Here is a 26,384-nt window from a genome sequence, read left to right as displayed (position 1 = left end):
TTGCAGTTTTTATGTGTCAGGAATCCAGGAGCATCTTAGCTGGAGGCCTCTGGCTCAGGGCTGCCATTCAAGCTGTGGGCAGGAGCAATATAGTCATCTCAAGGCTACACTCCGGGAGGAGCCACCTTCAAGTTCCCGCACGTGGCTGCTGGCAGCCCTCAGAAGATCCATTTCCAAGTCCATCACGTGGGCCTCCTCTGGGGCTGCCTAGAGGCTTCTTCAAGGGCAAAGATTCCCAAGAGAGTGGGAGAGAGACCCCCAGACCACAGAGTGACGTCCCATCATGTCTTTCATATTTCCTTCATTAGGAGAGTCACTAAGTCCAGCCCACGCAAAAGGGAAGGGGATCACATAAGGGCAGGACCGTTAGAAAACAGCGATCACTGGGGGCCGTCTTAGAGGCTGCTTACTACAGTTTCTTTATTTTAAATTTCAATTTTAAAAATAGAAAACACATTCCCATGGCTAGAAATTCAAAATGTGTAAGAGGGTGTGTAGTAAGTCTCCCTCACACCCCCGCCCCCCAGCAAACTTGCATCAGTTTCGCTGTACTCTTCAGAGGCTCTCTGCTGGGCGGGAGCTCCAGGGCTGCACGCAGAAAGCCGCTTTAATCTTCTCCCCTCCATCTTGCCAACTCAAACCTGCTTTGCAGAGATAACTCGACTCCACCCCTTGGGTGAAATCTGAGGTGGGTATTATGACTTTTCCTGTCCCTCTCAGATAATGAGGAGCCTGCCAGTTATTTTTAGTCATAACAGAGTGTCCTGTCAGACAGAAAGAAAATGCTGACTAATAAGTCTCTGAACTTGAAGGTTAACATGGCTGCCCCTTCCTACCCTCAGGCAGATGCTGTAGGCTCGGAGGGCCGCACAGAGAAAGGGAGGAGGTCTTGTGGTCAGCTTCTCTGTTTCTCTGACTTTTGTGCTTCACTTTCTCTTCTGCCCCCTTCTGATTTCACTGGGCTGCCTTTGTCTCTTTGGGGAGTGGGAAATGAGTGAAGAAAGGTTAAAGAGCTCTTTTTTTTTCTTTCAGTATCAGCTGTTTTGGCTTCTTCTGAGTTTTCCTTATGGAAACCCCCACCTGCAGCTTTTTCTATGTTTGCACAGTCTCTCCTTCATTTAGCTTGTGCTTCCAAGGATGCGCCTTCAGCCACTACGCTAAACCAGTGTGCCTTTGTGCTAAGGCCACGTCGGGAAGCCTCTGGGGCAAGGCCTCCTCCCAGACGTCTTCAGGAGGGCTGGCTCTCTCTGCCTCTCAGCCTCCACGTGGCCCTGGGAAACCCTCACACACCCTTGAGAATGTCCTAGACTCTTTGGGAAACTGACTAAGATGGTTCTTGTTACTTGAGAGTTTTAATTTCTCATACTATCTCGCTCGGTTCCTCTAGGAATTATTATATCCTGGGAACAGGTACTGTCCAATGTATTACCCCAGGGATTAAAATCCAGGAGGGGACGTATCTGCTGGTTGATCAAATGCTTGTTTTGCATGGGTAGGAAGTGAAAACCTTTTCTTGTAGAGCATACTTTCCATGTGTTGAGACACCTTTGAAGACAAAATAATTATAGTAATTATTACTTAGTAAGTAATTAGTAAGCCTACTAATTATTTCAATAACCCAGCGTTCTGTGCTTAGCCACAGATGGCATCTCTTCCGAATATGTATCCAGTGACATTACATTAAGAGTCTGTCAGCCATGGTGGGAGTATTTACACTACAGAAATTGACAGGTGCTACAACGCTGGTTCACTTGGTTTTTGAAGAGAGCTGGGTGTTAAACATGTGCCAGCACACCACTGCTTGTGCCTTCCCGACTCTACCTAGGAGTGTGTGCTACTTCCCCAGCCAGTGTTTTCAGGTTCCCTCGCTTCTACTATGTCTCCACCCACAGAGGGGAAAAGCTAATAAAGAGATTAAATAGATATTATGAACATTACAACAGGATAAAAGTAACGTATTTCTGTTGAGTGTCATACCATTAATACATATTTAGCTATGAAAAGTCACCATACCTGCAATTGGATCTTTAGTGCTGGCCCAAGCTTTAAACCCATGGTGCTTCGAAGATGCTCCTCTGTGAGTAAGGGCAAAGTTTCCCCATCAATTGCATGATCTTTAAATACCTTAGAAAACACAAAAGATGTTAGCTTTGTCTCAATGTCTTTTTTTAAAGACATTGTAATATGCAGATATTTTCATTTTGGAGGAAATATTAAGACTTCTGGGGTATGACACAAAATTTTATAAAATTTCTTATTTCAGTTATTCTCTCTCCTGTGCCCAGGAGTGCATTGTTTGTGCTCTTTAATAATCCTGGAATACATTGTAATTCTCTGTTTATAGAACTCAGTTCCAGCCTAGAATAGCTAATATTTGAGGGTGGGCTCATGCCTTATTTACCAAAGTACCTGTCGTGCAGTGTGGCTGGAACATAGTAGATGACGGGCAATAAATGTTGCTGGACAAATTCATGAACGAACAAATAGTCTGAATAAAGAGGTGTGAGTAAAAACCATCACAGACAAATTTCGTCTCTCACATTTACAGGTGCACTGCGTTCCGTCCACTGCCTCAGCTAAGTGGTGGCGGGAGGAGAAGGAAGTTACAGGTGGGAGCTGACACACTGGACTTCTCCAACAGGGCCTATTTGTCCCGACCGTGTAATGGGTATAACCATGCCTTCCTTTCTTCCAGGAACTAGGAAGGCTGCTGGTAGACCAAGGTTCCAGGCAGATAAAGAGACGGGTAGAAAAAAACTGAGCAGATTGGTCATAATTTCATGATCTCCAACTTCAACCTGCCTGCCGATTCTACTTTTACTGTCGAACTTTCTCTTCCTTCTCCTTCACGCTTCCTTCACAATCCTCAAACTTCAGATGTTACAGAATCCTCCCTTATTTCCAACAGATCATATAACTTTCTAATTTAAAAAAAAAGAAACCAGTATATAAGAACTTCCTCTAATTCTGCCTAACAAACCTAAAACCTTATATTTTCTCCCTCTGCCCTGATATGTGGAAGAGGGGTCCCCACTGTTGAAAGACAATCAGTCTCTCCGTGTATGCTGTGGATCCTCACCTCGGGGTCTTGCTCAGTAAATAATCTCTTTTTTGGCCTTCAATCTCTCCTCTTTGGCTATTTCCCGTCAGCATTTAAGCAAGTCTCCACCACCATAAAACAAACAATAAGAATAAAAAAATTCACATGCTTCCTCACTCTGTCTGCCGATTCTGCCCATGTCTCTCATGCCCTTTAGAGCCCAGTTTCTCCAAAGAGTTGTGATGCTCTCTGTTTCCATGTTCTTACTTCCCAGTTATCCTTCAGTCGCAAGGACTCTGATTTCTGCCCTCACCTGTCCATCAAACCTGCTCTCTTCTGGGTCCCTGGTGAGTCTGTTGTTTCTAAACACATGGATTTTTTTCAGTTCTCATATTTCTTATGCTCGTGGCTGCATTTGACATTGTTGAATACTCCTCCGTGAAAAGTGTCCTTCCTTTGCCTTCATGAGGCTTCTCCCTCCTGGGTACCCTCTGCCCTCTCCTTTGCAGTCACCTCTGTGGTTACTGTTTCTTAGTCCATCTTTACGTGTTAGAGTCCCTTAGGCATCTGACCCAGGTCATCCTTGTTGTTCCTGATTCATCTCAGTCTCCCTCTGGACTTCAGTGAGTGTCTCCCTACACTGTAGGCTCTCTAACGTACATCTAACTTAGAAGCGTATTTATCTGCTCACCCCACTGTTCCCATCCTGAATCAAATTACACTGTTGCTCATCTGAGGAGGCTTTTCCACTAATCTGACCACCTTCAACCTATTTTTGTAAAAGTAGCCTGAGTGATCCTTCTGAAATATAAAGCTAATCATGCCGCTTCCACTGAAAACCTCGACTCTCTCCAGGATGAAGTCATATCCGTCACTGGGTCTTCTAGGCTTCTCGTGACCCTTCTCCAACTCCAGTCTCCTGTCTTGCCATTCTCACCTCTCCCCACTTGGCCCTGGCTCTCTCTGGGCTGCTAGAATCTTCTCTCAAAATCCCAACTTTTTGCTGCTCTGAATTCTCTCTGGCTCTTGGTCCTTGCCTGGAAATTCCTCCTTTTCCTCTCTCCTGCCTCACTGCCTTCCTCAGCTAGTACACTCACCATCTGGTCTCCCTTTCACTGCTTCTTCCTGTAGGGAGCCAGGAGGCCTTCCTGCGTGTTCCTGCCAGGCACGCACCGGCCCTCTCACAGCTTGGTCCCATGGTTTGGAGTCCCTTTCTAGTGTCCCTATTCTGAACTGTAAGCTCCCTAAGAGGAGGGGCCGTGTTTATCTCGTTTCCTTTACGTGTCCCAGGCCTTGGAAGGCATGCCTCAGGATCAGCTGAAAAGGAGAACCTCCTTGGGAAGCTTCTGTACCAGGAATTTGCGTACTAATATATTTTAGCTATTTACAAAATATATTTATTAAGTAATTATTTCTTTTCCAATTTAATTAAATATAAAAATTAAACATAAAATTTACTATTTGGCTCACTACAAATTAACTTGGGCCAAAACAAACAAAAAAAATGGACAGTGTGGGTTAGTCTTGTAGCCTTCTCTTGGGGAAATGTATGACTACTGTTAGGTTTTTTTGAAACATAAAAAATTACTTAAGGATCTCTTTTACCACTTTTATGAACTCCTAGGGGCTCTTGACTAGAAACCATATGGCCCAATATCCTTAATGTAGAGTAATTATAGTAGAAAAAGCCAGATTTTTGGTCACATACACATTTTTCAAGTACTCACTTCTTTAGCCCCCCCACCCCTTGATGTCAGTTTTATTTGGCTGCAAAGTAGTGTTAATGTCTTCTTTGCAGAATTATGGTATAGACTAAATTTAAAAGACAAAATTTAAAAATGACGTGTGTAGTGCAGCGCCTCACATATAGTCTACCCAACAAGAATAGGCACTGTTATTAGGATTTTTATATACATACAGAGAGCGACACAGAAAAGGTTAGGTGAGTTGTCCAAGAAGCACAGCTTGCCAGTTAGAGAACTTATAAAAGAACATACAGTTTATACTTCTGGTCCAGGATTTTCCCTACTTAACCCCAGGGCTATTCAGAGAAAGGAGCACTGATGAAAATCGCTCAGTACGCTACTGGTGGAAATGTTGCCTCATTTCTCTTTCTGTGGTAGGAATTCCAGTGAGCAGTGGAGGGAAACCACAGGGGTCTGTTTTCAGAAGGAGTCTGGCAGCCGGGGCCTGACGTGTGTGAGGGCTGAACGTCCAGCCCTGGTGGGTGGACCCTGGGCCTGAGGCAAAGACACAGAACGCGCCGCTGTCTCTGAGAAGATGTTCCATTCTCCCTCTCACCAGAGCAGTTTAGACCATACTTTTGGTAATTTCAGTTATGTTTAGAGAGAATATTTTATCTGCTGAGTTCTTTGAACTAGGCATTTACTTAGACAAACAAAATGTGTTGCCAGGTCTCCTGGATTCCCTAAACAGCTGAGCCAACATCCCTCTCTCTGTCTCTATGTAAAAGGGTTCATTTGCATAGGGGCTTGGATTTTAGTTGTGGTTATTTATTTTTTTTTCTGAATTTCTTTTTCTATCTACTGGAGGCAGGTGGAGGGAGGTTGCTGAGTAAGCACCTAAGGCAGAAGTAAGGAAGAAGAGGGTGGGGGACAGTGGGTGTAACCTCGACTGGCCCTGGGGGCTGTCAGTAGAAACCAAAGGCAGTTTTAGACAATGGCACTTGTGAGGGTTGCACACAAGCAATGCTGCTGAAGAGTTTGTTGCACCCAGTCTGCACCCAGTTACATTAGGGGGGATTCTCCTGTTTCTGGACAGGTCGATGCCACTCATTGAGGTGGGGTTGCGCCCAGGAGAGCAGCAGTGTTCTTGCAATTTATCTGACCAGCAGTCACTGAGAGGGAATAGGCTTTAATGAGGAAATGAGAGCAGGCCTCGATCCTAAACATATTTGAGAAACACCTAGAATTAATTACTTCTGCTTCTTGGGTGGGATAGGGAGGACAGCCATCCTGTTGGTGAGAGATAATGAGCCAGCAAAGTTTGGGTGTTTATGTTTATGTGATTCTATGTATCTCCAAGGGGACATTAGGGGTGATAAAGTTTGAAGTGCACATAACATTATTTATTACAAGAATGGTTATTATAAACTGCATTTTTACAACTGAATCACTGACTGATTAATAATAGTGAGAGTTCAAACAGATCCATCAGAAGTCTGCAATCAAATGTACGTTATGCATGAGGTTACTGGCTGACATAATGATGAAATTAGCACTTACTGAGTACTGACAAAGTGCCAGGCACCCTTTATTGCTTGCTATAATCCTTTGAGAGTATATTATGCTATCCCCATTTTACAGATGACAACACTGAGCCACAGAGAAGAGGGAGACAGCTTGTCTTAGATCACGTGTCCAAAAAATGGAAAAGCTAGGATTTGAACTTCGGCTTTCTGGTTTCATAAGTCATACTCTTAATTACTGCTATATAACTTTTCCATAAGACTCATAAATGGAAGACAAAATAAAAAGAATTAACAGCATTACATAAAGAAAAATATTCTCTAACCAAGATCTGGAAAAACATCATCTCTAATGTCAGTTAATTATGATGTTGTTAAATCATAATGTCCTTGTCTTGTTTTTTTTTCCTTCAATATATAGACATATATTATAACAAATAAGGACAATGACACCAGATTTAATTTCAGGTGCACTGTTGCTTGAAATTGTGTTATTAAATCACTTGAAAAAGTAAACTATGTGCATGAAAATGTACCATTGACATAAACTTCAAAAACTTGCCGACCCATGACTTTTGGCACCAATTTGCCCATATGAATGAAATTAGTCTTCATTTCAACTGTCCTGACATTATTGTAATTTTAAAGAATATAATATTTATCTACTACATTGAATTATACATGTGCATGTAGTTTTGTATATTGACCTAGCATAAATAAAGAATTTAAAAACAGTTGATTTCCAGCTTTTCAGACCTGTTGCCTTCTTGTCCTTTTTAAAATGTAGTATATATTTCTGTTACCTACTATGAGTAGCCGAAAACCTCTAGTGCAGAAGTATGTGCCCCCAGGTGTTTGTTTATGGATGAATAGGGAAGGTAGTAGACATTTCCCATCCTTTTTGGATCTTTCGTCTCTACATCTCCTAATCTGGGGAGAATTCCCACCTCTCAGGAGTCTCAATGGGATAAAAACTAAAGCCAGATACGGGACCCCAGCTCCACCAAACATAGTCCTGTCCCAGAGGAGACCTTGACATAAAAAAGGGGGAGATTATTAGGAATCCTCTCTGGGGGCACAATGCAAGTTTGATACAACTCATTAGAAAGGAAATATATTTCCAAATATCTTACTTTTATGAAAATACTTAAATTTAGGTTACCTGAGCGTAGCCTGAACAACCCGGAAGGCCACTAATGAAGGTGTGCACATCACTCACGGTCCATTTCTGAATGTCTTCATCCAAAGATAGGTTTTCCCCACTTGTAACCAGCACATGTGTTCCTTTACAATGGAAAGAAAATTATTTTATGGTGTAAAATTTCCAGGGAGAAAGGGGAGGCTGAGAGCAGAATTTCATATACAGCTACATTAGCTTCCTCATATTTTATTTCCACAGAGTGATCCCTGTATGCAGATATGCATGAAGACTCCTTAAAAGATATGAAGAGTTATTGGGAGATGTTTTCTAAAAAGCTTAGCTGCCTCCTTTCTTTTTCTTTCTCTAAAATGTCTTTAATGACCGCATTAAGTAAACAAAGAAGTTCCAGAACTGCTTCCCCCAGATTTTAATAGAAACGTCCTGTGGATTTCATTCTGCAGATTAACACCATGTTCTGTGACATTACTGATTTATCATGCTCTCTGGGTGACCAAGGATTTATCGGCATATCTTCATCAAAGTGGCAAATTAACACTTTGCAAGGGAAGCAGTTGGTCTGGTGGCTAGATCAAGAACCCCTCTCCCAATCCTTGTGTTTTAAAACACTTTTATCTGAAGAAGTTCTAGAAAACTCTTCAGTGTTTTGGAGGCAGTGGAGAGTTCATACTTTTAGATCAGAAGGTATCATTAACAGTAACTGGCACTGAAATGGTATGTTTGTCTATTTTTTCTGCACTTAAATACCAATAGAATTCATACTTGTAAGCAAGAACCCCTCTATTTTGTGTTGAAGAAATTAACAGGAAACTAAATTAAAAGTTTAATTAAAAATTCTGGTAGGTTTCCCCATCCTTTCTCATACTTGCCTTCCTAACCTTTGCTGTAAGTTCTCTATACAGCAATCTACAGAGATGAATTTCACTGATATGGTTTCTTGGAACTAAAGTAATAAAGTGACTTCAAGAAGAGGTCATTCTAAATAGAATAAAGAAGAGGAAGGATAAAAAGAAGCATGGTGGTTTTCGTTCACTGTGTAATGACTTAAGGACTTGACGACCGGTGGTTCATGAGAATCTGCATTGGTCATTGAGGCCTGGATACCTGCCTGACAAAGATCGTTGAGCAAGTGGAGGATAAACCCCATTCTTTTCACCTCGGGCTGGGGCTGCACAAAACTTCTCTGAGACCTTCTCTCTCCCACGGTCCCAGGCCTGAGCTTCCATCCGAGGGTCAGGAGCGTTCCAGTGTTTTCTATGGGTGGGCTCCAACTCTCCACAGGTGTTGGCAAGAACTGCAGATGGCTTTTCGCTGATTTCTCTTGAATTCTGATTGCTGCGAGCTTTGATTTCTGGGCCTTTTGCATACTCATCCTCTTCATAGGGAATTACATGAATCTCGCCTAGAGATTTTTCTTCTGCTTGACTTTTGGAATTCTCAGTATCACTGTGTAGAACTTTCTGATTCCCTGAACCTCTCCTGAGATGAAGACATTTCTGCCCCCAACCCTCTAGATAGCGTGGACCAGTTGCCACAAGCATGGGGTTTCCATGAAGGTTTCTCAGGGAGCGTCTGTGCAAATGCAGGTCACTGGCAGGGAGCATGGCCCTGTGGTGGCAGGTGGCTGGGCCAGCTGAGATACTGGAGCCGTAGAGGAATGGTATCCCCAGACCTGCTAATCCGTTGGGATTCACTTTTTCTATTCTTCTTTGCTGGTAAATGGCATGCATTTCCATTTCCATCCTAAAAACAAAACAATGCATTTTACACAACCCAAGAAACCATTACACAAATAATTTTTTGGCAATGGAAGGAGACTTGACTTTGGGTGGTGAACAAATACAATATACATATGATGTATTATAGCACTGCACACTTGAAATCTATATAATTTTATTAACGAGTGTCACCCCAGTAAGTTTAATAAAATTTTTAAAAATGAAATATAATTTTAATAGCCCTCTGCCTTCCCTCAGACAGCATCTCTGTTTTTCCCAAGTCTTCACTCTGCTTGTCTGAAGTTTGGTGGCTGAAAACACAAATCCCCCGTTAAGCCACTGGGAAGGAAAGTTTGGGCTAAGATCTGAGGGTAAAGGGCGTAGCTGACTGTCGCAATGGAAGCCCAAGGCCAGTCTGTAGAGACTTACCTCTAACAGATATGACAAATTCAACAGATTTGCCTCTTAAATTTATACAATTTTTAGTATAAATTAATAATGCAGCACAGGGTAGTTTCTTGCCAGAGATTAATCCTCAAAGTTCTGGAAGAGGTTTTTAAACCTTGCCATACCATTTTAGTGGGACTCGAGAAATGCAGAAAGTCAATGTAGGTCTCAACTGTTACAAGTTACTTCCAGGGGCAAGGGCTGGGGGCAGGAGAAGAGGGCTTGGTGTTTTTGCTTACTTTAGTTTGCTTATTGGTCACCACCTGGACCTCTTAAGTTACCTTCTTTTCTCCACAGGTCATACTCTAGTCATACCCTTCTCTTTCTCCTGGTAGCTACAGCTGAAGGCCACTGTTGGGTGGACGTGTGAAGTAGGATTGGCAAGCTTGGCCCCTATCTCTGGGTAGAATTGAAGTCATTGAGGACAAAAATGCCAGTATGAATTTCAGAGGAATTGCAGCTAGGCATTTGAATCATGTGACTTTGAAAAACTATTAGGGTCTGTGAACTTAGTTTCACTATGTAATTTTCCAATCTTGCTTTTATCCTTATCCTTGCTTTAGTATATATACATATATATGTGTTTCTTTTTGTAATATGCTTGAAGTACTTTTGTAAGTAATCATAACTAATCAGAGTGTATGTGTATATGTATCTATATAAAGAGATGTATACATAGATATATACATATACATGCATTCAGAGTATATGTGTGTACACGAATCTAACAACATACACAAATGCAAAAATATACAACTATAATAAACAAATGAATGTATATACAGCTGTGTCTATTTACTTATCTATCTCAAACAGATGAATAAACAAACAAGTGAATGAATAGAAAATAAATAAAGCAACACTGTTACGTTACCTGGCAGTATGTTGCCTTTGAATCATTTCATTCCTTCTGGCCATTGCCTTTAAGGATTCAGGTGGTAAAACGCCCCAACCTTAAGAAAGAAAATCACCATTCACCCCATAGACAAATGAACAACATCCATTTGAAAATAACGAAAAGGTATAAGATTAAAACAGTATTTGCAAATAACAGCTGAGCCCAGCGTTGGAAGCAGTGTCAGCTCACTACTATTCGGCATCTTAGAGTCGTGTTGGTGAGGGCATGATAACACTAGATAATTTTTTTTCTTTTAGGATGGGTCTCATGGCTGGTGACATTTCCTGCCATCTCTCAACAGGAAAAAGATGAAATAAACTGTGGCTCTCTTGATCTCTTGCTTGTGAACTAAAAATTGATAGCTTTTTTTCCTCTTTAGTACAAGAAGATTTAGTTGACCTTCAAAAAAATTGTAAGTGCTTCCTGATGCATGGGAATCCCTAGAAATAAATGCATGATTTAAGTGGAAAAATATGTAGTTCTCTATGTGAATATTTTGGTGTATCTGAGGAAAATACATTTTCTGAAACAATTTCAGTGGAGTTGGGTAGCAATCATATTCTTTGCCTGTGTCAACCTTCTAAAATGTCTTGAAATAATGGGAATATAACCAGAATTCAAGGCCTACTCTTGCCTAGTAACTTCATGCCGTATTGATTTTTTTCTTCATGTGCACTCTCAATGTGTTTAAAGTCTACACTGATGTTTCTTAAACCATCTGTGGTGAGAACATTTTTTTCTTTTTAAATTTCCAACTCATTCAGGGCCAACACTTAAAAAATACAATTAAGTGATTTTTTAGAAAAATGAAATGAAAACAAGAACAAGTGCAAGCAAAACTTTTTTTAAAGTATGACATTAATAGACATAAAAGTACCCTATCAAATTGTTATAAAAGTTTCTCAGCCCTTATTCTCTCCATTTATACATTTATTTGTACAAACACTTCCCAGACCAGTACAGGTCCACAGAGTACACTCTAATAGTAACAGACACACAAGTTGTACTTTTTATACATGGTTATGTTCAACTATAGTTTTACTTGTTTAAGTCTGTTCTCCCCAAATGGAAAGTATCATGAAGGCTAGAACTTTTTCTTGTACTTACTCTGTGCTGAGCTAGTAGAGCTCATTAAACTATTAATAATAATCTATCTTGAAATAAACCTCACTATACCTTTTTTGAGATTTTTTGTCATTTTTAAAAATCAAGAGTTAGATGAGGTGACCTCTAAAAATCCTTCTAACTCTAAAGCTGTATATTTTTATAGTTCAGTGGCTTCAAGATATTCACCTCTAAGCGGCTGACACGCATGAAAGTGCCAGCTCATGGTGGACTACCCACAGGTACAGAGAAAGTCCATGTGAGAAGTCCAGAGTGGAGAACACAATTCTAATCACCGAGATTTTAGGACCTTTTGAAATCCAGACTTGCCAAACCTGTTCCAGGTATTTTTCTCTTTCCCAAATAAGTGACCTGGAACTTAGTATTAGTTTAACTGTAATAAGTCACTCTCTACCTAACATCTCAATTTTTGAAATAGATCATTGTCTTAATTTCTATTTTGCTAACTTACTTAGAAGCTCAGTTTCTTTGGACTGAGGCCTTGCCTTGCCTTGCCTTTGCTTACTTACTTGCATATCGGCCTTGAGGTGAGAGACCTGACCTAAGTTCCTGAGACAGATGGTCAACCTGACTGTTTGTATCCAAATAATTGGCAGTTTCTGAATTCTCCATCTCTGTGAGGAACACTCTGAGTCTGTGGTTTATTCATCTGTTGTCTGTAACCATGACTATCAATTTATTGGGTTCCTGCTGCCAGATGGGACTTCCACCCAGAAGCAGCTGTCTTATTTGGCCCTTGGGCTACTCCAGGGTGGGTTTTTAGTTTCATAGCTGCTCAAATGCCCAATCACATTGCAGAGGATCCATGCACAGTGGTAGCTCAAATCCAGGCAGGCCAGTGTCTTCACTGGTACCAATCATGTATCTTCTTGGGTCAGGCTTTTCACTCACACCATTCCTATCTATTAAGACTTGTTGGAGCTGGGAAACAGGGACAAACAGAAACCCATGAACATAGTTTTGGGGAGATAAGATGCATCAGTTTGATCTTCAATGTGGTAAGAAAATTCTCGCCTCCTAGTCTCTTGGAGGCCCCACCAGTCACGTTTTCATTGCCATCACTCTACCGAAATGGCTCTTATCAAGAGCACCAATGACATCCACATAGCTGAATCTAATCACGTATCTTCAGTCCTCATTGGCTTGATCTGTGGGTGGCATACTTGACACAGTTGCTCAATCTCTCCTTAAATAATTTCTTCCCTTGCCTTCTAGGCCTCCACACTCTCCTGGATTTTCTCCAACCTCACTGGTTGCTCCTTCTATCTCTCCCTTGTTTCTTCATCAGCCTCTGTTGATACGTCCCAGAGATCGTTCTTTTAACATTTATCCACATTCTCTATATAGACGATCTCACCTAGTTTCATGTATGCTGATAACTTCCAAAATTATATTGCTAATATCTCCAGAAGTCCTCCCTGGACTTCAGCGGCCTTCCTGATGTCCCTCACTGATTGTCTGTTATGTATCTCAATTGTAATACAAGCAAAACTGAGCCTATAATATCTCTCCTTCCCCAAGAACTCCATGCCCCTTGCAGTATTCCTCAACTCCGTAAATAGCCACTTCACCTTTTTGATTGCTCAGATCAAAAGTTTTGATGTCATCCTTAACACTCTTTCTCACATCTCATATCTAAACTATGAGAAAACCTTCTTGTTTCTACCTTCAAAATAATTACAGAACCCAATCATTTCTTACTCTTCCTACCGTTACCACCCAGGGCCAAGCCATCATAATCTTTTGACTATTCTAACAACCCATTTACTACCATAAATGTATCTCCAGAACTTTGTCGTATCAAGACTGTTCCCAGAACAGCAGCCAGAGTGGTCCTAGTAAAAAGTAAGTCAGACCATGTCATCACTTGTTCAAATTCATCAAAAGCTTTCCGTTCTTACCCAAAATAAAAGGCAAGTCCCCACTAAGACCTAACAGGCCACATATAAACTTCGCTAAACCCCTTTAACTTTCAGATCTCATCTCCTCATGACTTCAGCTCCTTACCTGGAAGATAAGACAGATAGTAACATTGCAGATTTTCATGTTATTCATCAGTAAATTGATGGTTGGGGAAGTGAAGCAACTTACACACAGTGGTAATTTAAACCTAAGTACTAACTGCAGAAGCTACAAGTACAACCGCTACATCCTGCAGCCATCCAGTTCACAGTGGCTCTGCAGAGGAGGGCCACCGACTGCTCATACCTGAATAGACGCAATTGGACATCATGTTCGGCATGTTTGCGTTTGGTAGAACAGAGGATCCAAATTGGGATGGAACACAAAACTGTCTTGGGTCGATTGGAGCTACAGTGGAAGGCAATAAATCTCTAGAAGAAAGATATCAAATAGATAAAATGAGGATGGAATTGTAGAGAATTTCCATTCCATAGGCAGTGAGTTTTTTTAATGGCCATTTGGGATTCTATCATCTCTTCCCAAAATTAAATATAAAAGTCCTGCACTCTCTATTGGTTTAAGTAGAAATATGGGGAGAAAGATTAGCAGGAAGAACTCTAGTAAGGAAGGATCGACCCAACTGACAACAGAAAAAGCTGGAAAGGAAAGTTTTAGGGATGTCTGAAAGGAAAACATCTGATTTTCCATGACCAATATAATGTTCCTTTAAAAAAAAGTTCAATTATCTCTGAACTCTTTATTGGCCTTCTGCCCCTGCCCTGCAAGGGTGTCCCACTTCTGCCACCTTAATGCCTCAGAACTTTGGTGTCATTGACCTTGAACACCACTTTGCCACCCACAATCCTGTGGGTGATCATCTTTTGCATGGATTGCTGGGAGTTGCTGTTGTCCAAGGTGTCACCAAGATCAAAGTCCTTCCCTTCTTCCAGAGGGCGGCAGTAGACGGTGATCTTAGCTGCCAGCTTGACCTTGATGCTCAGCAGGGCCTCATACTCCTGGGGATGCTGCTGCCCTTCTGCCTTGGTCTGGGCCAGCTCTGACTGCAGGTACAGCAGAATCCTGTTGAGCTGTTCCATCTGCATGGCATAGTGTGTCTCCACCTCTCCAAGGCTGTTCTCTAAGCTGGCCTTCAGATTTCTCATGGAGTCCAGGTTGATTTCCAAGGACTGGATGACATGTCTCAGCTTCACAAGTGTCATTTCAGCACTTTCTATCTCAGTGGTCTGCAAGTGACCCTTGTGGTGTTCTCCTCAAGGAGACCAGTGCTTGTCTAGTTCCTCTCGGTTCTTCTGAGCCAGCTTGTCAGATTGGGCCCCGATGTCCGCCATTATCTTGATTAGGTTCTGAGATGTGGGGACATCCAACTCCACAGGCAACCCAGACTTGGCAATCTGGGCTTTGTAGACCATTTACTTCCTGTTAGTGGTTCTTCTTCCTAAGGAGCAGTTCCTCCTTCACGTCTTGATCTCTGTTGCCAGCTGCAGCTGAGTGATGTTGATGTCATCAGTGACCTTTCAGAGCCTATTGATGTCATTCTCCACAGACTGGTGCATGGCCAGCTCCATCTCATTCTTGACTCTGAAGTCTTCAGCCAAAAGGCCAGCATTGTCAATCTGCAGAGTGATGCAGACATTGTCCACAAAGGTTGCAAAGATCTGGCTTCTCATGTCCTTAATGGTCTTGAAGTAATGCTTCCAGTCTCTGACCTGGGGTTTCTTCTCCAGATGTTCCCAGATTTTACTTTTTGGTCTCCAACTACCAGCCTCCAGGCTCCTTATCTTCTCCAGGTGGCCAGGTGGTTATTCAAGCATTTCCTAGTCTCTTTCTCTTTCTGGATGCCCCCTAAGCTTACCAGGATCCCAGACCCCCTGTTACCCCACGCACCCATTGAGTGGAACACAGAGACTTAGGAACCCGAGTCACAGACACTGGCCATGCTGCTGGCTGGCTGGGCCGGTGGCTGGGTGACTGCGCAGAACCCAGGGGTCCAGTAGTTGGTGGAGAAGCCAAGTCTCAGGTTTGAGCCACCCCAACATACTGGTCTGAGCACAACATTCTTTTCTCATTTAATGGAGATATTTGTCTTTGGTTTTGCCATCTGGTTGACCTCCTGGGTAGATAATTTATTTATTTTGCCAAACTTTAGTGGTCTCTAGAAGTCAAATTTATTGTTTACACTCCATGAACAAGAATAAATAATAGATTTTTTACTTTCTCATCAGAATGCCAAAATATTCTAAAGAAGATAAGGTAGGAAACTGCCAGAGTGTGCAATGTAAATACTGATGATGTCACTTTTATTGAAAAGAAAGAATTTTGCTATTATAGGAAGTACAGGGTACCCAATCATCATGAACTAAGTTGTATCCCCTCAATTCTATATGTGGAAGTCCTAACCCACAATGTGATTGTACTTAGTGTACATTACTAAGGGGTAATTAAGGTTAAATGAGGGCAAAAGGGTGGAGCTTTCATCAAACAGGACTGGTGTCCTTATAAGAAGAGGAAGAGATACCAGGTGTGCACATGTAGAGAGAAAAAGGCCATGTGAAGACAGAGCAAGAAGAGCCATCTGCAAGCCAAGGAGAGAGGTCTCACCACAAACGGACTCTGCCAGCACTTTGATCTAGAACTTTAAGCCTCTAGAACTGTGAGAAATAAATGTCTGTTGTTTAAGCCACCCAGTGTGTAGCATTTTGTTATGGCAGCTCTCGCAGACTCCACCAGCGTTTGCATCTGCACAATGCCTGTCACAGAGTGAAAGTGCTCATTAGCTATTTGCAGAGTATGTCAAGCAGGCTCAAAGGGGAGATGGTGGGAAGGGTTTTGAAAGTACAGCCAGCAGAGTGCCTGGACATGAATTACTGCACCACAGTTCACTTATGTTAATGAAATAATGTTAGACCATAAAACAATTCTGGGGGTAAAATCATTCAAAACCTTGATGACTGTCCATGTTCTCCTTTGAGCATAATATTACGTTGGAAAGAAATACCTGTCCACATTTGGAGGTTCAAATGGTGAGGGAGCCAGCGGGATCCTTTGCTGCCCTGATGCTGTCAGTAAAGGGTTCATGGCCATCTTTGGATTTATCATCAGTACCTCTCGCCACTGGTGGAATTCTAAAAAGAACCAGAAAAGTAAATTAACAAACAACTCTACTTTTTGAGAACTATTTGAATTTTTCTTAAACACAGTGAACACCATTTGTATTTTCCCAACACTTGGGAAGACTCGCTACACCACACTTCCATAACACAAAAAGCCCTCCATTGTAAGCACCCAGGTACAACCGTAGAACTCAGTGTTTTATCCATGTGCCCTTGAAATTTGTTGTGGAGTCCACAGGTAATATCATACCACACTACAAGCAATGTTAAAATTAAACCAGCCTTGCAAGATTCCAGAAATACCAACTCTCTTTCTTACAGCTTACTTTGATTTGTATGTTTCCATAGGTAAAAATGCAAGAAGTCTCCTTTATGTTCAATCATTGGAAAAATATTCCTTTGTAGTTGATAAGATTAAAACAAAAAAGAAGGGGAAATCTTCTTCATAGCTAAAAATATATCTAATTAGAAGGGATATCGAGTGAAAGCATGAGATTGTACTTAATGAGAACAATGACCAAGCTAAATTCAAACATACGTGAGCACAAGGATTCATAACTTTTTCTTCAGATCAGAAAAAGAGACACTTGTTAAAGGGATAATATATTGCCTTACATTTGTGTTAATTATTAATGCCCTTTGAGTAATTTTAAATATTAAATAAGTGCTAGTCAAACAGGTCATTTCACCTTCTTCTTCATCCTTAGTCGTCAATCTAAACAAACAAGCAAACAAAAAACAATACACCTGCAACTATGTTTGAAAAAAAGGAAATTATGAAGAAAAATTCTGCTTTTCAAAGTAGTGATCTTTCATTCTTTCTTCCTTCCTTTGTGATTTAAATAGTAAATGGTCAATACATTCATATGTTCCAGTAACTAAAAATATAGTGATATTTAAGCAAGCAATCACTTCTTTAGCTTCTTTATCAGACTTAAACCTACCGATCAAATTGGGAATTTAAGTCCATGGGTCACTTAACATTTGTTTTTGCTATATATATATCTGTCACATAGTAAAAGTGCTGATTTATTTTCACTATAATCTCTGTTGGGATTAGAATAAAAATATCTGCTACGTGCCTGCCAGTCATGGGGAGAATGCCAACACAGAATGCAGGCTGGGGATATGGCAGCCGTGGGCTTGCAGTTCTGGCAAGGATACTGCCCTGTGGCTTGACACTGCAGGTCCTCCATGTGAGATTTGGGGCACAGCCACAGGTGTGTGACGTGGGACACAACTGGGGTTTCATTTTGAAACATTATGAACTTTGATTTCTGTCACAAGTTGACTATCTTTTGCAGAATTTGAATTTATAAATGAATGAGATAGAATCTTTGAAATTATAAAATATAGTGCTCCCCTTGCATTTTATGGGATGCCTGAGATGAACCAGGAGGAAGGAGAAGGAAGAAAGGGAGCGGTGCAGAATACCTCCAGTGCAAGAATTGCCTAGACGTTGACACCCCTCTTCCTCTCACATACAAATTTAGGAAATGCCATGGAAATCGGTCACCAAAAGTAGATGAGACAGTCTTTTTTGGGATTCCCCTTAACCAGACCTTGAGACAAGAGCTTGAGTGCAGAGAGTTTCTTGGGAGGTGACCCTAAGAAGCCCACATGATGAGAGAGTGGGGAAGTGAAATCAGGAAAGGAAAAAAAATAAGGGGTGAGGTATGTGTGAGTTACCACTGTGGGCAACTGGTACTCAGCCCTGCTGGGGACCCTCTAAGAGACCTTGTGGTACACACCAGAGAAACGTCCCAATGAAAGACAAAGAGTTGACTATTTGCCCATCAGTTTTCGTTGGCACACTTCTCCCTCACATCTGGGTTATGCCTGAGCCAGGTCCAACAAACTGAAGTTGAGCAATGCAGGTGCTTGAGATGGAAAATGACCTCCACAGTTGTGGGTGAACTCAGAAGTGGGCCAAGAGCATATGGGATCAGGCAGCAACGTGTCTAGTGCAGTTGAGGCAAAGCGGTTACCTTCTAATGTCATTCCACTGGATAATCGGCACAGATGTCTCTCTTCCGGACTGCCAGGTTCGCCAGCCACAGACATGTTTCTACGAGGATGAGCCTCTGTAGGGTCCATTGTCTGCAACAACACAGTGGGTTTTTTTTTTCCACTGTCAGTCACGTGTTCAGTGAAATAAGTGGGGAACACAAGGTTATCAGGCTAATGAAGATGAAGAAATGAGTCATCAGAGACAAGTCTCATCTACTTTAAGTCTAATTTAAAACCCCACTTAGTACCATATCTGTTCTGGATTCTATGGTTCTTGGGTCTGGCTTTCTTTTTGCAATTCCAAGGGAATTCGATGTAATCTGTAAAAATCTGTTATACTTTTGATATGGTAGTTTATTATTTTTAATCAATCCACCAAGTTTGTACTTAAAAGTACAATGTCTTATTCCCAATGTCTAAGGAAATATCCTGATGTCATGGAGGTCTCTGGGGAGCACAATGAGCTATTGACGCCTACCACACCTAAGTGTTATGATTCTGGCTCCTACTTGACTTTCTTTGGTGAGCAAGTTCTTCCTTACTTATCACTACCGTATCTATTGCTGCCCAAATTTTCTTTAAAAAAACCCATTGCCTGGTGTTATAGACTGAATGTCTATGTCCCCCTGCCCCCAGATTCCTATGTTGTAACCTAATCCCCAATGTGATGGTGTCTGGAGGTGGAGTATTTTGGAGGTGATGGAGCCCTCACGAATGGGGTTAACACATTTAGAAATGAGATAACAGAGGCCTTCCTCACCCTTCTGCCACATGAGGACTCAGCAAAAACATGCCTGTCTATGAACCAGGAAGAAGGTCCTCGCAGACACTGAATCTACTGGATCTGCATTCTGGACTTCCTGCCTCCTGGGGATTTCCATGTTTATAAGCCACTCAGGCTTAGTTTTCTGTTATAGCAGCCTGAACGAACTACGACACCTTTTTTTTTCATGTTATGCTTGTTATCTTTTGTTTGCCAAAATTGTATATATAAAATAACTTCCCTGACCAGTGTGGCTCAGTTGGTTGGACATCGTCCTGCAAAGCAAAAAGTTGCCAGTTCGACTCCCAGTCAGGACACATGCCTGGGTTCGGTCCCCGGTAGGGGTGTGTCTAAGAGGCAACTGATCGATGTTTCTCTCTCACGTCCATGTTTCTCTCTCTCTCTTTCTCCCTCCCTTCCTCTCTCTCTAAAAATATATAAATAAAATCTTCAAAAATAACTTTATATTTGTATTTTTAGGTTCACAGCAAAATTGAGTACACAGCACAAAGAATTGCCATATACCTCTCTCCCACCAATTTATAGTTTTCTCCAGAGTGGTACATTTGTTACAATTGATGAAGCTACATTGACCCATCAGTGTCACCTAAGGTTCACTCTAAGTGTCGTACATTCTACAGGTTTTGACAAATGCATGGCGATATGTATCCATACAGACCAGTTTGACTGCCCTGAACCAAATTGTATCTTGAAGCAAATATGATCAGGACACTTCCAAGGAAATACTCTGGGATTGACCGGATCTTTCCCTTCATCAGCCAGACAGATACTTGAGGCTCCAAATCTCTGTTTCTATATACACGCTAATTTGGAGATACTGAGTCATAGGGTCAACCTATGAGCCTTTAAATACTTTTACATTTTCTGGGTATCCTCTTCATTAGAAAAAACATGTAGACACATTGTGAAGCAAGGTCACTTTGCTGCGACAGATGAAATGCGTTTGAATCAAAGTGCAGACTGGAATATCCGCCTCACACGTGGAGGTAACCTGAGCTGTGGGAGAGCACTGGCGCTTAGGTTTGCATTCGGCTGGATTTCTCTGACCCAGAGCTCTAATCCTGGATGCTCAGCACTTTAGGAGGATGAGGACTCCTTAATCTTTGTCTTCAGACTCTTACCCTCAACAAACCCCTTCAGACAGCACACAGGAGACTTAGCTAGTGCTAATTCTGTCTCAACTGATTAGGGCAGTAATAGTAAGACATGAACTTCGTGAACTAAAGCCCTTGCCAAATCAGCAGATTTTTACTGAGTGCTTGCCTGGTCCACAGCAGCTAGAAGCAAATTTGATTCTGTTTCAGTTTCTCGTTGACTATACTATGACCATTCAATAAAGTCGGTGCAGTTTGAGTTTGGCTAACCCTGATTTGAGCAATTATTTAGAGAATATTTGTTGCATGTATGATGCATGAATTCTAGGGTATAGTCATTTTCAATAAATTAATTTTTAAGTAACTACTGTATTTGGTACATTTTTTTATTTAAAAGGAAGGTCAGTAGGATTAAGTGTTTCTAAAATTCTGAGGAAAATAAATATACATTCTTAAAATTGGAAAGAGATCTCTTTAGAGGCCTTTTGTTTAAAGTATAAAACAATACTCAGTATCTTCACATATTCACTGTTCTAAGTGTCCTATATTAGTGCGAGTTCTGAAAAGCATACTAATGCTAAAGCATAGTTCACACTTCTTGAAGTATGTTTTAGTTTTTAAAAATTATAAGTGGGAAATCATTTTTAAAATTAGGAAGGCAAAAAAGCTACTTCAAAGCAGCTTCTTTGCCGAATACTTCTAACAGAAAAATTTGGTGTGAGAAGGGAGATTGTGCTAATTTCTCATATCTACAGTTAGAAGTGTGAAAAAATCTATTTTTACCTCAATATAAAACATTTTAAGAATAATTACACAAAATATTGTATAAAATACAAATTATTGTATTCAGAATATATTTGTGAATTGAAATAAAGTTCCAGGCAAGACTAGATGAATAAATGGGCATAAAATACTTGACTGTTCTAATTGTAGAATCCCATATTTCTTGAGAAGATTACAAGGGATTTCTAAAATTATCCAAGTACTTATTTCAAGTAGAAGAAATAGTTTAAAATATCTCCAACCCAAATGTGCATCACAGTAATTTGTAACAGGACAAATGACATTGTTCCTTAAAATCTGAGTGACTAATGTCACCCTCAGTCCCCACCCTACATCTTCCACAAGGCTTCTGCCCATTCCTGGGGATTTCATCCTCGTGGGCACATTGTCTGTGAGTTTTTGCTCTTGTGGGGCTCCCAGTCTGTCCCATGGCTCGCTGACTCAGAATGTAGCGCATTTTTGTCAATATGCACATAAAGCCATTTACAGTGTAGTGTGCAGCTGACTTTACTGAGGTCTTGACCAATTGGAGGGGGATGTGTGTCAAAAACAACTTCAGATCGAATGTGACTTCTCCATTGTGCAACATTCCTCTGGGCAATTTTGACAAGTCAGGCTCTGGTTTCTTGTTCATTTTCTTGACCTTCTTTCAGCTGGTACCCAACAACTCGAAACCAATTCCTTCCACCTTGTTTTGCGGAAGTCTCTCTAACCCCTCTCCCAGACTCTGCTCTGAGTCTGTCCTCAATGGGCCTTCCACTCCGGGTCACTGTGTACTCCCTCCCTACCCCATCATTGCCAAGGATAGGAAGTTTAGAGAGTTCTTTCCTACTGGTTTGAATGAGGCCGCTAACATCCTACTTTTACAAGGCAGCTGAACTTAATTTTGGTTTTAAATAACAATATGCACTTTTTCTGTTATTCTAAAACAGTATAAACAAAAATGAGTTATTACCGTAGTACCGCCAACAAAGACAGTTAATACAGAAGCATTTGGCAGTGGTCATAAAATACATTTCACCTTTACTAAAGGCATGTGCTTTAGTACTTTTTAAACACATGACATCCCTGTGAATACCTTGGAAAATAATGCTGAAGACGAATGGTATATGCTTGGTTCCCTTACCTCTTATTTCTTTTCTTTCTGGAAGCTCATTGTCATTAGATCCACCCACGCCTTCTTGCACTGTAAAGTTCTAGGCACATTCGCAGATATTGTGACATGAAGACATAAACCCTTGACATTATTAAGCAAATCTTTTCTACTTGAATTCAAAATAATTTGTGTGCTACTAGAGTCTGTATAAATTCTGTTCACTTTCTTCAAAAGGTTGTGAAGCAAAACCTCTTGAATATAAATTTGTACATAGACTAACGTGAAATTCTAGCAGTACTCATATAATTGAACTAAACTTCAGGTATTTCAGATAGTTTTAGAGAACGAGTTACCAAATAGTAACATGAGTTTATTTTCATGATTATGATTGTTTGTTCCCCAATGGCTTTTCCTGAAATCTTTTACTCTGACACTATGTGGTCTATGTACCGTGCCAGCTTTTGGAATACAGTTAGCTTCAGTAATGGGAGGCCATTAAAATAATAGTGTATAGTAAATATATAGCCGTGACAGAGAGGCCGGTACTTAATCTCTCTGAAGATGACAAAATAATTAAATTTATATACAACTTCAAGCTGACTTTATCTTTTAAAAACTTCCTTTTACTTTTACTTAAAGAATAATAGCCAAGGCAGTATTTATTTCCTTATTTGGTAGAAGCAATATATTACCTTTACTCTTTAGTAACTTCACCCAAATAAGAATTTATTAGCTAACTTACTGCTAGTAACAGAGCTAATAACATTTACAGGTAAATCTTTATATAAATGTATTTTTCCAAAGTGTACTGTGTTTTATTTTTATATTGTACCCACCCAGTGATTATGGGAAGAATGCAATTAATGATATTTATACAAGATTATTTCCTTAATTCTTCATTTTTTTCTTTAGACTCCTATAGAACTATATTCCTTTTAAGACAAAACTGTCTTTTTAGGACACATGGACAAAACCAAGGGGGAGGGGGGAGGGGGGGAGGGAGGTGGGTTTGGCTGGGGTGAGGTGGAGGGGTGGGGAGAAAATGCAGACAACTGTAACTGAACAACAATAAAAAAACCCTGTCCTTTTCTTTGACATGTGCAAACATTTTAGTAAAAGTGACTAGCCTCAGTCTGGACTAATCAATGTGCAGATTTGTATACTTACGTCCTCTGCGAAGACCTCTTGGTTTTGACGTTGCTCACGGAAAAACCATCCAAAGACTTTCTGTCTTTAAATTGCAGAAGCTTCTCTGACTATGGGTTGAAAACACATCTGACAAATGTTGCAGACACTCTTAATTAATTCACCTTGCCTTAAATACTAACTCAACTAAGTTGATTAGTCCTGTTTCGGGACAGAAATGCTGCCCTCTGATATCCTCTACAGATAGGCGGGGAGACGCTAAGCCCCAGGAAAGTGCATGCAGTGCGCAGAAACCCGCCTCGGGGTTTAGCTTCAGTTTTAATCCTTCTTTAGTCTCTAAGATGCTTTGTGGGCATTCACTTAATGCCACTCATCGACACAAGGGGAAAATACTATATAAATAAGTAACAAGCTTTTCATTGATGGAAAAATAATTTATTTCATATTTCCAGCGGGTTTTAGTGGAAAAGTTTCTTTTGCAAGTAGGAAAAAAACTAAGTTGTTTTCTATAGAGATGCAAAATTAAACAAAAGATGGCAGACTATTTAAGAAAGAATCTTCTAGAATTGACATCTGTACTTAACTTCTCACAGACCGTGAGAGAACCCTCCAGAGTCTGTGTGAGAACTGCAATCTACACAAAAGAAGAAACACAGAACATTGAAAATTTGACTTCTTTTATTTACTAGAGAAATAAAGAATTTGTAGAATTGAAAAATAACATTCATTTTTTTATTCCTACTAATTTACTATTGGAAAGTACAAAATTTATTAGGAAAAATTAAAGTGTTACAAATAATGCTTCCAGCTTCTAGTTTGAAGATAATTTGTTCCTTTGTTGAAATGTATTTTTGTCATCGGCTAGTGAGGTGAATATAAGAAATTCCAGAAAGAACTTATTCCAGAAAGCAGTGGCCAGCAGCAGGGACTTTGGGAGACTAAGAGACCAATGAAGCCCGGGCCCAGCATTTCTGATGTATATAACCTGGCCAAATCACTGCACTTCTCTGCGCCACCTTTTCCTCCTCTCAGAAGAGCCTCTGAGAGTTGTTCTGACACGTGAAGGCAACCACGCAGACAAGTACTTGGAGAGTTCCCGCTATGGGTTAGCTATTCTGTTAGATAACTACAGTATGTGAAGTCCTCCACTGAAGGTCCATGGGAGAAATTTTTCTCAGCCTGCAGTACTAGGCATAATTGGGCAATTTCCACAGAAATCTGACCAAAACACAATCTCAGAAATCGTGTAACTAGTGAATTTTTTCTTTGCATTGGCTAGTAGTAAGCTCGACCTGCTTTTGGGCATGCATTTTGAAACTGTAAACTATCTATGGCTTCCGCTTGCTTTTTTCTAATAGTTGTTTCCCTTTGCTTTAATTTCTTTACTAAAATGTCTCTCTCATTGTATTATATGTATGTTTTGACGTTCCTTCAAATAAATAAGTGCATAGAGATTTCATCACTCTGACAATCCTCAGAAAAGCTTGTATCTGAAAAGCTTATTTATAATCATTCAACAGTAACTTATAAATGCATTGCTTTCATACAAGTTCCATCCTAATGAGTTAACTAGGTTCCTGGCCAGCCCATAAGACTCCATCTAATAGTGTAACAGCAGTCCTCACTTCAATGCGGAGCTACCATTTATAATTCTGTTCTGGAAATGTGGCCAGAGTACCACTGGGGTCCGTGAATGCCACGATTACTCCTGATCTGACCCTGGATGCCTTCCAAGATCCCCACTTGCAGTTGTTGCTTCGCTTACTCCTCTACACCAACCGGCTCCTGCTATGAGAGTGGGGCTGGGACTGTGTGAAGGAAGGAGGAAAGAAAGGAAGGGAGGCTAGGAGCCCTGGCGTGGGGGGAGTAAGAGAAACAGTGGCTTCTGGAGAGTCTGGGCTCCCATGGAAGGAAGCAGAGAAGACATAGAAGCTTCTGGTATCCAGTTAGTACTCATCAGTCTGGCTGTGCTGATTGTTAAAATATTGAAATTCTCCCATAGCGGTTAGAAAGTATCACTGCCCTGAGTCTCCAAGTGCTCCCCCAAGCCAGTTGCTCCAGCATCTCCCCTGCGAGACCCCCCTCAATACAGCATCTGAAGGGATACTTCCTAACACTGCACAGGGCCTGCAGGTTCCTGCCCCAACACCTCAGCGGAGATGCAATCGAATTAGTCTGTCCTGGGGGTGACTGTCACTGGATGACAGAGAAAGATCACAGTGCTGAAGGGTGGGTTCTTTGAAAGCGATGATCACCGAAGGATAGGGAAAGGTGGGCTTGGAGAGCCATGGCTATTTTGGGAATGGGTGGAAGAAGCCCCACAGGAAGAGAGGAACAGGGGAGGATGAGAGACTAGAAGTGTTGTAAATTTGCATCTTACACTCAATACAAAGAAAAGCCTCTTTATTTTCTTACAGCCTATCTGGTCTCCTTCAAAGGTCTCACTCCTCTGGATGAGAGGTGAGAAACTATGTTTAGATCAATCTGGTAAATTAAAACCTATCCAATGATATAAAGAATCAGTGTTTCTCAAGTGACTTGGTTTATTCCAACATTACACAGGGAGACAACCTCTCCCCCTACACCCCACCAAAATGGAATTATCTTCTGGAGCTTGGGCCCCTTGTAGTACAGGCTTCCCTTACTAAGCGAGTGTTTAGGAACCCATCTGTATCAGTGTACCAGCTGGTGGAGTTGTGGGAAGATGAGCTTGGCTTCAGTGAAAAATTTTTTTGAAGGCTCTTTTTGCCCATTTCATGATGGGTGATTTATGAGCGTACTTGCCCACGCTGTGCTGAGTGTTCAGCAGTTTTTGACCAAAACAGCATGACCCCTGAACCTCA

At 41.0% G+C, this 26,384-nt stretch overlaps 1 protein-coding gene across 5 annotated transcripts; it reads right to left on the bottom strand.

Annotated features, from left to right (window-relative positions):
• SAMD7 (sterile alpha motif domain containing 7) lies at positions 1 to 23,755 on the bottom strand. 5 transcript variants are annotated; one of them, XM_024561032.3, is made up of 9 exons: positions 23,563 to 23,755; positions 18,617 to 18,728; positions 16,514 to 16,640; positions 13,804 to 13,928; positions 10,447 to 10,525; positions 8,516 to 9,150; positions 7,411 to 7,532; positions 2,014 to 2,124; positions 1 to 1,545 (listed from the first exon to the last, which is right to left on the bottom strand). In XM_024561032.3, exons 2-9 carry the CDS (start codon positions 18,723 to 18,725, stop codon positions 1,438 to 1,440), a joined length of 1,416 nt encoding a protein of 471 aa, XP_024416800.2. In that variant the 5' UTR covers positions 18,726 to 18,728; positions 23,563 to 23,755; the 3' UTR covers positions 1 to 1,437. The 5 variants fall into 5 exon arrangements, with proteins under 5 accessions (XP_024416800.2, XP_045050952.2, XP_045050959.2 ...); XM_045195017.2 differs by having other exon boundaries at positions 8,564 to 9,150; XM_045195024.2 differs by lacking the exons at positions 18,617 to 18,728; positions 23,563 to 23,755 and adding an exon at positions 16,812 to 16,840.
• Between the last annotated feature and the right edge of the window lie 2,629 nt (positions 23,756 to 26,384).

Source organism: Desmodus rotundus, chromosome 2 (assembly GCF_022682495.2).
Source record: "Desmodus rotundus isolate HL8 chromosome 2, HLdesRot8A.1, whole genome shotgun sequence".
NCBI classification, from domain to species: Eukaryota; Metazoa; Chordata; class Mammalia; order Chiroptera; family Phyllostomidae; genus Desmodus; species Desmodus rotundus.
This window is presented reverse-complemented; position numbering and strand designations above follow the sequence as displayed.

Excerpts from the sequence above, each read along its gene's own strand:
- SAMD7 (XM_024561032.3), bottom strand. The coding sequence starts at position 18,725 with ATGGACCCTACAGAGGCTCATCCTCGTAGAAACATGTCTGTGGCTGGC. Across the intron at positions 16,641-18,616 it reads CAGTGGAATGACATTAGAAG|AATTCCACCAGTGGCGAGAG; the intron begins GTAACCGCTTTG and ends GGTTCTTTTTAG. Across the intron at positions 10,526-13,803 it reads GTCCAATTGCGTCTATTCAG|GTTGGGGCGTTTTACCACCT; the intron begins GTATGAGCAGTC and ends TTCTTTCTTAAG.